Source organism: Salvelinus namaycush, chromosome 37 (genome assembly GCF_016432855.1).
Source record: "Salvelinus namaycush isolate Seneca chromosome 37, SaNama_1.0, whole genome shotgun sequence".
Taxonomy (NCBI): Eukaryota; Metazoa; Chordata; class Actinopteri; order Salmoniformes; family Salmonidae; genus Salvelinus; species Salvelinus namaycush.
The window spans coordinates 10,562,368-10,573,403 of record NC_052343.1 but is presented as its reverse complement, the minus strand read 5'-3'; the positions used below and the strand labels follow the sequence as shown (position 1 = coordinate 10,573,403).

Sequence of the window (11,036 nt, the reverse complement as noted above, 5' to 3'; positions counted from 1 at the left end):
CTTCCACCATACGACGAACGTGACAATAGGTCAGGTGCGGGGTTGGTTGTTTTGTCTCAGGAATAACAATGCCTTCAGCTGCCATTACATCTTACCATAGTATCAATTACATAAATGAAAAGATAACAACAAATAAGTCTGGTGGTTTTTCATATATATTATGAACAAACCAGCTGACATTGTCAGACCATTCTGTCTGTGGTCTGTCTTTACTCTTACGTTCCATTGATTTGCAGGTCATGGATAATTGTTAGGTATCGAATAGTGAAGCCCTATTAGTTCACATGAAATGTAATTAGCCTATTAATTTATGTTACAATATGTAAACGTTTTTCTTGCTGGAGAGGAGAGGCATTTTCGAAAAGGAGAATGTTGCATCACCTGACATGAAAAGAAGGCAGAGAGCATTAAATAATGAACTGCGCATAAAGAAGATAATGGAGAGATGGGTGACATTTGGTGTACAAACTGGGAGCAGTTATCAGTTTTAGAAATCCTAATTGGAAAAAAATTATTGCATGGGTGATTGCGCATTTAATTTAAAGGTTCAATGCAGCTGTTTTTTTAATCAAAATATCAAATCATTTCTGGGTAACAATTAAGTAGCTTTTTAGTTAAAAAAAGTAGTTTTTTGCTAGAACTGTCTGGGAGTGGTCTGAGTGGGGAGGGGAAAACTGAAAAATAGCTGTTATTGGGAAAGGTTTGGGATGCTCTTTGCTATTGGTCTATTAACCAACGTACTGCCTGGTGATGTCACCAGGCAAACCTAAACTCCTGCCCATGTAAACCTACTGATTAGAAAGTCTGTGTAGATTGTATTTTCAACCAGCAACTATCAGGAAATAACACTGATCAAATTTCTTCACACTTTTACAGTGTTAGTTTCATCAGCTGTTGTACAATATGATACAAAACAAAGTAAAACAGAATTTTGACTGCACTGTGCCTTTAATAGGTACAGTATGATTGTAATTGATTCATACTGTTTCATCATGTTTACCACACAGTTAGCTTTTGGTCAAAACTACACTTTATTGCTATCTTGCACTAAAAAGTTCACAGTCTCCAAAATATTGTTCTAGCTCCAAATTAGAATGCACACTCACATTGTGGTGAAAAGGAGATCAAGTCTTGAAATTATTCTGTGATTTTGTAATAGAATATGATCCTTTCGCAGGTTCTCCTGTGGGGCTTTGGCAAAAGTCCTAAGTACCGACACTGCCTTGAGGAAAAGGTGAATTAGCCATGCACCCCATCAACAGCTCTCTACACGTTGGCTAATGTTTCATTCATGTCAGTTCACAGCATAGTCCTACATTACCCTGGATTCCTGTGGATGGGAGGCATCGTGAAGTTATTCAACCCAACGTGAATTAGATCTGAGAAGCATTTCAGTAGAACCTCTGTTCGTGCAATATTCAGTAAGTTTTGTTTACAAATACCAGTCAGGCAGAAGAAAATGATCACTAAGAAACATCAGAAATGTTTATTACTGTGTGAGTGGTATAGTGTGTATTAGAAATTATTGCTAGAGCGAAGGTAAGAAAATTACAGATAATTAAGTTCAGAGTATACTGTATATTAGCTGAGCAAATTTGATTCTCCTGCACACTTGATAATAATTCGATTACATCGCAATTTTTATGACATACAGTGGAAACCAATTGAGGCAAGTGTTCAACAGTGCAAATCAAAAGCATGAACTTGCCCCTTTTTCAATGTAAGACACACAACATGGAATGTTCATAACAATTCGGCCAATTCTGAATCTGTCCTAATATTCAAAGAATATTTTCTGCTTCCAAGAGCAGTGTTGAGTGGAGGCACGTTCGTAACGTATGCTTAATGTGCATTGACCTTTTGCAATATCTCATATTCCTGCGTTGGGTTCGCAGTTCTTGAAACGTATTGGTGATCTTAGTTTGGTTTAACCAACGTCCTAACATGTATCTTCTTAGATCAAGTAACACACGTCATTTCTTTGTACATTTGTACACATTTATTTAGCATCGTTGAACTTTGCTAACGACGACCAGATAACATGTCCTTTTAAGGACGTTCCTGAGATGTGAGGATGAACCCACTTTGCGTAGGAGTGGCCTGCTGCTGTGCATCATAAGTGAGCATGCTCAGAACTCTGGTCGCTTTCGTGACTGTCCTCATTGGCCAGGGAGTCTGTGGAGTGATGAAGAGCCGCTAAGCTGGAGAATTCGGATGGCAGCAATGTCCCCTTTTTCACGTTCACCGGTTCCTTTTCCCTCGCTACAGCCCCCTGTTGACCTCCTTTTACTCGTTTCCACTTCATCCTCCTGTTCTGGAACCACACCTTTACCTGTGGAACAACCACAAAAGACAAGTTGAGTTATTCTAAAAAGAACAGCAAAATGGTAGGGGGGGGGGGGGGGGGGTACATTTTGCATAGCTGGAGACTGTTACGAATACTGAGTAGAGTCCTATTAAAAGACTATTAAAAGACCTGGATATTGATCAAATGGTAAGCCTGACACTTGATACAGGCGCTGCTGTAAAGGTTTGGCAGCTATTTCTATACTCTAGCAGTGATAATGTGCTGATGTACTGTCACATTCCCTGGCATCAAGACGCTGCTTCCTCTTTTCCCTGACTCGACAACTCCTCCAGTATTTAAGTCTCCCAAAATGATGATTAGGTTGTTGCTTAAAAAGGTTTACGTAGCGGATCGGGTCCGAGTAGACGTGAAAGTCAACACTGACTGGGTTCTGGATGAGTCTCTCTTTCTCTCCTTACGTTTGGATGGTTTATTTTGGTGGGTGTCATGCTGTGGGGCCTAGCTGGGTCACATGGGCAGGAAGTCACTTGATTTTACACACGTTTGTCTTAAACCTTCAGCGATACATGCCATGCTGACGATCACATCAGTGGTGGTGATGGATATTTTTTCGGCCCATATGATAGCACATCAGAAGGGCACGTGTGAGCTGTGGCACACCTGCACAAGCTTGCCTTCAAAGCCTTTGCCACCTGAATACAGCCTATAGCTCAATGGGGTTGCATGCATTTTGTTGCTATTTTGTTGCTATGTTACCTAATATACAGTACCAGTCAAAAGTTTGGACACACATACTTATTCAAGGGTTTTTATTTATTTTTACTATTTTCAAATTAGTAGAATAATACTAATGAGTTGGACTGCAGAGTGAAGGAAAAGTAGCCAACAAATGCTCAGCATATGTGGGAACTCCTTCAAGACTATTTGAAAATAATTCCAGGTGAAGCTGGTTGAGAGAATGCCAAGAGTGTGCAAAGCTGTCATCAAGGCAAAGGGTGGCTACTTTGACGAATCTAAAATATAAAATATGTTTAGATTTGTTTAACACTTTTTTGGTTACTACATGATTGCACATGTGTTATTTCATAGTTTTGATGTCTTCACTATTATTCTACAATGTAGAAAATAGTAAACATAAAGAAAAACCCTTGAATGAGTAGGTGTGTCCAAACTTTTGACTGGTACTGTACATGTTTGTGATATATAACCTATCAAGGTATTTTTAGTTCAGCGACCAATTTCCCATTTGTCATTGTGTCAATGAGTCCAGTCCCATTGAGTTTCATAGTTATAAAATCCATATCAGGTTGACGGGTATAGTTCCAACCCTGGCCACCCAGATTTCCTACTGTCATTACTGTAAGTGGATCGTCCTTAAAATACATCTGCAAGCTTGCACTTTTCACTCCTGTTATTGATAGTGCAGTAAGGCAAGGCACATGTCACCGAGTTTGTTGTCACATGGCTACTGTACAGTACATGTTATTTCTACTAATGCTATCATCAGTTGGCTAATGACTCAATTACTTATAATGTTATTATTATGATTGGTTTGTATGGGTTGTTTTGCAGTCATATTTGTTACAAGAAATTCGTTTCCATGTTACTGAAGGTAAGACACAGGCCTGTCCGAGTCATGTTATGCTTTAGGGATCATGTTGAATCTCTGGAATAACAGGTTCTCTAAGAGTTGGTTATGAATTTGAAATTGACATCAGAAAAATATTGAATGTTCTAAGCGCAATATAAGTACTCCAAAACTGTACATAATTACTAGGCTGTTATGGGGTAATTACATAATTACTTCATGGAATAACCCAATGGTATTCACTGTGGTAAGGGTGATGTAATGTAAAGTGTGGCCATTATTTAATGTTACATGAATGTTTAGATGGTAGGCATAATATTTTTTATCTTAGTTTATTTGGGTATTACATTGAAGCACTTTGTCGAAAATCGAAAACTTAAGGTTTAAGGTTTTGAGTCTCCGATGTTACGTAAGAAACATATACTGTCAGGAACCAGTCTGTTCTATCCATTTAATCCCTACTGTATATAACAAACTACGGTACCTACAGCCAGATGTATGCCACATGTGACATATCGCTTCTCTCTGACACCCCAAATAGGTGTTACAGAACAATGTACGATGTTTCCTTCCCCGCAATTTGTCTTCATTTATTTATTTCATGTGACTGTGTTTACAGCGGCCCCTCTGCCTACGCTCTGAGACTAATTTGTCCTAGCTGGGGGAAACAGGAAGTGACTTGCTAGACAGCACCTCCTGCTTTTGTGCCTGTCTCCATTACGTGACTGTAGACTGACTGAAAGAATAGACCCAAATATCTGGAATATGATAGTCCCTCTTCACAGTCACAGCTGGAGCACAACAGCACACAAACCAGAAGTTCTAAAGTTAGGGAAACACTGTTGTTCCGAAAACCTCTGTATGGTCTGACTGAGGCAGTCTTTTCCCACCACCCGGCATTAATGCATTATGCGGTCAATATGTTTGAACCCAAAAGGATAAGTGGGAGAATGAGGTTAGAGTGGTGACATTACATACTTGTCTCTCTGTGAGATCGAGGTTGACTGCTATCTCATAGCGCCTCAGTCTCGTCAGATAGTTGTGATGGGCGAACTCGGCCTCCAGCTCACGGATTTGCTCCTTGGTGAACGCCGTCCGCTCCTTCCTGGGTTTGCTGCTCACATCTGACTTGTAATTCCCGTCTTGGGACTCTGAAATCAAACACGGCACTCATTTTTTTCTATCCAGTCAGGGAGATTTATACTCAAAGAAAATAATGATAAAATGAGTACTATATGGCAGGTGCAAGCCAGAGACACAAATACAGGCAGAGGAGGGAAGGAGTCAGGTGTGAGAAACAATGGGAGCTGCCAATCACCTTTTATTGTTGCGGCATTGTTTATGCACACTGTAAGTGGCTGGGAGGACCCAGAAGCGTCTACACATGTGCCTGTTTCTGGCAGCTGTGCTCTCACACACAGTGGGCTGGCTCCTACTCTTTCGAATGTGGAGTTCATTTGTCTTACTGTTAATGGAATCGGCTGCTACCCTCGTAGTTTTAATATGGAACGAAACAGCTCTGCAGGATGTGTGAAAATATATTTCCTCAGTTTATTTACCTCCATTTTATAAGCGTCTCCTCTTTATGACTAACAAGCTGCCAACTCACAACAATTTGCAAAGGAGTATTTTTCAAATCTCTCGTTTAGATTTGGTGTTGTTTAATTTTGAACAATATTGTCAAACTTTTTAATTTACTGGGAATGGCTAGACTATGAGATGGACTATAGGGAGAGTAGAACGTATGTCAGTCTGGTTTTGACCTATGATTATGATTATGACATCATACACATAAGGACAAACTGTTACGATTCCCCAGATAAACATGAAGCAATGCAGGTACCTTTTTTTGCAACGATATGCAAATCTACCACCTGGTGATTAACTGGAGTGATGGGAGAAAATTGTTTTATTGAGACTTAAAGGATTTATTTGTTCAACCAATGTGGATTAAAAATCTACTTGTCATTCCCATTTTGTTTAAACCTCAGGAGAAGATATTGTTAAATTTTTATTTTTCACTGTTTCTCAGAAGGAACATGTTTTGCTAATTCGGTTCCCAAACGTTCCTATTGTGACCAGACTTTGTGGTTGGTCCGTTTGGATATGCTTCAGCTGCACATTGCACTTCAAGGCAACAGCGATTGCATGCTAATTCATCTGCGGTTCTGTTCTGCAGTCTGTGTTAATCCCAACAGGCGGTCCCAAATCCAAACTGTAAATAGGCTGGGAGTTTACAGGCCAGGGCCAGGCCAGGCACACCACTTCGCCACGTCACAGGAGACACTCCGAGAAGTTCTTACTGAAAAAGTGTCTCTTTCAAAATATTTTCTCACAGAAAAAAGCTTTCTTTCTCTTACTCTTCTTACTCTTCTTTTTGCCTCATAGAAAAAATAGAAGAATGGGAAATTATACAACTTTTGTTTGCAAAAAGCCATTCATCATTGATATTGTGGGAAAAGGGAAAGGAAAATTCCAAGCACATGGTGATATGTCATAGTGCGTAACTGGCATCCATGACAGGAATACACTGCAAATATATAATCCAGTTATTCCCACATAAATTATAAGACTTTCCTTGTGTGCTAAAGTAGCTGAAATTCTGTGCATCATTGTATGGTGAATAGAAAATGTCTCAACATGTCTGTAATTTCACCAAGGTTGGCCAACTGTCGGTGTGCCAGAGAGCAGGCCTCATTCAAACATACCTCTTAGATGTATTTACTCTCTGGTAAACACAGACATTGTGTAAGAATAAAGAATAACATGGCCAGCTGCTGGAGACCAGCGCAAAGCCGATTTAAAAAGAGTCCCAAGGTTTTACGACACAGCCACTACACCACAGCAATTAGGTCCTTGCTGGAACTTTCATCTCTCCACACAAAAGGGAATAATGGGAGGAAAATACAGAGCCCAGACACTGGGTAGTTTTAGGGCTCCCAAATGGTCTGAAGCCAGATCAGGGAACCCTTTCAAAAATAGTGTTGGTGTCCATGCCGACGTTTCTGACAGAGGGACTGCAAAAATGAAATGATTACACTTTTCACTCCTTTCGGTGTGACATTTTCAGTTCATTGGCCAATCATTTTGTAGATTTTGTTGAGGATTCTTATCTAGGGCAAACACAATTTCATTGTGACGTAGAATATTGTAATGCTAGTTCTACCAAAATAACCTCAGCGTCAATAACGAAAATGGCAAAGCCATGCCTGAGTTAGTCCCTGAGCATCACTTGCTACAGCAGCACTCAAAAATACACTCCACTATAACAAAATAGGATTCAAGCAATTACTATTACTTCATGTTTAAAATCTATTAACACTTTCCAAATAAGTTTTGGTTACACTTTACTTAAAGCCTACATGTATACTGCATTATAATTCAGCTATAATAAACAGTAGGAGACTTGACATGAGCATGTATGATGACCCCCTACCAATGTCGCATAATTATATAATGATCCTGACTAAAAAACAGCAATTTTTGAGTCAGTAAAAACCATAGTGATATAGTAAAAGCCATAGTGATATAGAACATTATAATCCTTTTTGTAAGACATTATGTACATGTGCATAACATAATGCATAAAGCACTATACCTGCAGGCTAAAGTGTTCCCAAACTTTCAAATCTGCCAGGTTGACCCCTAGCTCACTCAGAGCTCCAGTATACCCCAAGAGGCCAGCCCAGGTTACACTAAACGGCACGGCCATATTCCCTCCAGGTGGGACCCTTAAAATTAGCAGGTTTCACAGAAACCAGACACCCAAATACCAGCCGGACCACTCGTCATGTGACAGTGTATACCCTGCAGGCCACCTTCAGGAAAAAAATCACACTAAATGATTTGTATTTCTTGACCAGGAGAATGTTTTGCATGGAAATCTGGTTTCAAGTGTTTTATTATTGTTTTCGTATCCAATGTAAAGTTTCACAGGCGGATTTTACTCAGGTTTCAATCCAGATGGTGAAACCAAATCAGGGCTATCTCATCGAATTGGCAACACGGTGCTATTTGGACAGCTGATTGGATAAGCTAACTACGCTCAATAATCAGCATGATTGGTATTAGCGTGAAGAGAATGCAAGGCCCACGTAATGAGGCTGCAATAACCATTGGAACTAGGGAATTGAAATGGAGCTTGGTGGCCAAGTGTTAGTTTCCAAATGATTTGACCAAGGAGAACAGGAAATAGAGGATGTAGTTCTAAATGTGTGAATATATGAGAGGTTAGTATGGTCAAAACAAGAGCAGTATTATAAATAGTATTGACTGCCTTCGAAGTTGCGCTCTCTTAGCTTAGTAACTTTCTGTCGTTTCTCTGGCAATTTCAGCGTGGTGCTGCTACTCGTACAATGATTTGCATAATAATACAAAATAACATTCCCAACGTCTGAACAATTCTATAAGTCAGTTGTGTTAATCATTTCTATGCATCTTTTTGATATTCCTCTACATCCAAATACCATGAGTCCTTATTTTGGTAACTACTTTTTTTAAATAGGATTGTTATAAGCCTCTGTACAATTATAAAGAAACCTATTTTATATGCCGTTGGTCTCTATGCTGCCCATTCATTTCAAACAGAAAGAATACACATTTAATTGCACACTTAAGCAGTTAAAGTCCCTGTGATTTTGTGAAAATGTTTCATCATCTGTTAGAATGAGTCATGTGTCCGAAGAAGGGATCCATGACTGAAGTGGCCAACAGTAATCCTGTGTGAGTTAAGCGAAACAGGGCACTAACCACATAGGGAAAATATCAACCAAGTGTTCAAGTGGTGTGTACAGAACCACAGCCAGGTGACCCACACTGAGGGTGTTTAAACAGACAGAGGTCTAGGCCCAGTGCTGCAGGATGACATTCCAGTGACCCGGTACAACGACGGATACACTTTCCATGGAAAACTGATCAGTCCCTACTAATATGTTGACAACAAAATCTTTCCTTTAAAAAACACTTTAACACTTACAAAGTGCTTAATATCGATTAGAAAGGTTGAATAGTAAAAAGTTGATATATTAAAGAGATACTGGTATATTCAGAGTTATAAAGGCACTGTTAGGCTATGAAATAATGTAGAAATGCATGTTCCAGTTAACTTAATGTAATAAATTACCATATTTGTATTGCTTATATTTTGTCGATATTTCTACACTTGCTGTGTATAAAAGGTACTTGAGGTAAGTAACTCATTATTCCAAACCTTATCAATGCAATTAGACCATAATTGCACGTGTTCTTGTAATGCTGGCAAAACCTTTTTTTACGTTGCATATTAATAACTGCTCAATAGTGACTGACAAAGTCATCTTCATTTTAAATGTTTAGTAGCGGAGCACGAAAACATTAGCAGTAAAAATGTGTAAGGTTGGTTGATAGTTCATACATTTTTTAGGACCATTGAATAAACTGGTAGAAAATAGAGAGTATGTTTCTCTGGAGGTTTGAAGGTTAAGTTTTTTTTATAAAATATTTTATTTAAAGACTATTAACATTGCAACAAATCTATTAAACTGTATATCAAATGGTTTACATAATGCTACTGTAACTCAAATTGTTCAATTGAATATATTTATTGATTCAACTTCCCAGTCTCTTTTAGTCAGTGCAATTTATAAAAATTACTGCATCAACAATAATCCTGGAACTAAGCGCACTCCACAGTAAGAAAAGCCTAAATCTTCTTGGGTGTTTAGTGTCATTCGAAGCACTGGTGTAGTCTTTTACAATCCATTACATTAATATTTTACAGTGAGCCTCATTTTCTGCCCCCTAAAATGTGTTGAAATGAAACAGATGGGATTTAGACCAAAACATGCCAGAAGTCTAATGCCCAACACAGAGTTATCGTCTGGCCTGCTCTCCTCTTTAGTCAACATACTGTAATTGCCCCTGTTCATGTCAGCCAACATCTACAAACCTCTCTTCAGACAATATTATACCACATTTTCTATCAGTGAAACATGAACTTCCCTCAATCAATCTCCATGGAAAGCCTTAGAAGTCTGAGTGATTATGGCGTTCTTGAAACCACACCATTAAGGTACAGTTAAGTTATACCCATCTTGAATAAATGCTCTACAAGTGTATTAAATAATGTTTAGTATTTCAACTGTATGACAATTTATGAATAAGATAAAGATATGTAGCTTTAGTTTCCCACTTAAGTTGTGCAACATTATACTCAACCCATTTTTACATGCAGCTCACAAAATAAGGAAGAAAAAAGACAAATAAAAATAAATGTCAACCCAAAAGTCGATCTTTCCTCTCGTCTTACCTGAGCTGTCACTTTTCCTCTTGCCATTTCTCTTCTCTGCCTCAGCAGGTGACAGTGTCTGTCTTCCAAAGTCTGCAGGCACACAGTTGGCCCCCGTGGGGGTGCTGCTGCCCAGGTTGGGGGTGCTGGCACAGAGACTGTTCCTGCCAGGGGTGCCTAGGTCTGGGGGTGCGAGGGCACTGTCCTGGGCCGAGTGAGAGTGGGGGTGGGGGTGGCAGAGATTGTGCCGGGAGCTCGCATTGCCAGGAGAGGGCATCTGTGGAATGTGCCAGCCGGCCTGGTGCTGAGGCGGGTGATGCTGCTGTTGCTGTGCCGGGTGATGCCCACGGTGATGGTGGTGATGCCCGCCGAACAGGCCCTCATCACCGGGATAGCCAGAGATGATGCAGGCCGAAGGGGAGGAGGTGGCGGTGGAAGAGGCCAGGTCAGGGTAGGAGACGTGATCCGTGCGTCCGTGGAGAGTCAGCGGAGACTGGGTGAAGGCAGGGTGCAGGGCCTGCACAGTGGCATGGGGGCTGCGGAGGCAGCCAAAGAGCGTGTGATCCATCGCATGCAAACACACAGCCCTCCAGAAAGATAAGGAGGGGGACAAAAAATGAAAGGTAACAAAAAAGTAAGCCAACTAAAAAAGGGGTCAAACAAAACACAGAATATCCAAAATCCACAACTTGTGCTCTTTTCTTAGCTCACCCCAAATTTGTCTCCTTGATAAGAGTTCGATAAAAAAGTTGTGTGTATGTCCGTGTGTGTGTTGAAAGGGGGCTCCAGTAATAATCCTGGGCATGCAGACAGTTGCCAGGCTGCGCAGGATAAACAGTGAACCCTAGATAAGCTGCCGGAGAGATTCTCAGATG

The 11,036-nt window shown here is 40.1% G+C and overlaps 1 protein-coding gene across 1 annotated transcript; it reads right to left on the bottom strand.

The window, feature by feature from the left end:
* Positions 1 to 1,738: 1,738 nt before the first annotated feature.
* On the bottom strand, positions 1,739 to 10,729 carry LOC120031700 (homeobox protein MOX-2-like). Its single transcript, XM_038977499.1, has 3 exons — positions 10,183 to 10,729; positions 4,875 to 5,047; positions 1,739 to 2,332 (listed from the first exon to the last, which is right to left on the bottom strand). The coding sequence occupies exons 1-3, from the start codon at positions 10,727 to 10,729 to the stop codon at positions 2,114 to 2,116; spliced, it is 939 nt and encodes a 312-aa protein (XP_038833427.1). The 3' UTR covers positions 1,739 to 2,113.
* Positions 10,730 to 11,036: the final 307 nt, after the last annotated feature.

Excerpts from the sequence above, each read along its gene's own strand:
- LOC120031700 (XM_038977499.1), bottom strand. The coding sequence starts at position 10,729 with ATGGATCACACGCTCTTTGGCTGCCTCCGCAGCCCCCATGCCACTGTG. Across the intron at positions 5,048-10,182 it reads GAGGAAAAGTGACAGCTCAG|AGTCCCAAGACGGGAATTAC; the intron begins GTAAGACGAGAG and ends GTTTGATTTCAG. Across the intron at positions 2,333-4,874 it reads TCGATCTCACAGAGAGACAA|GTAAAGGTGTGGTTCCAGAA; the intron begins GTATGTAATGTC and ends GTTGTTCCACAG.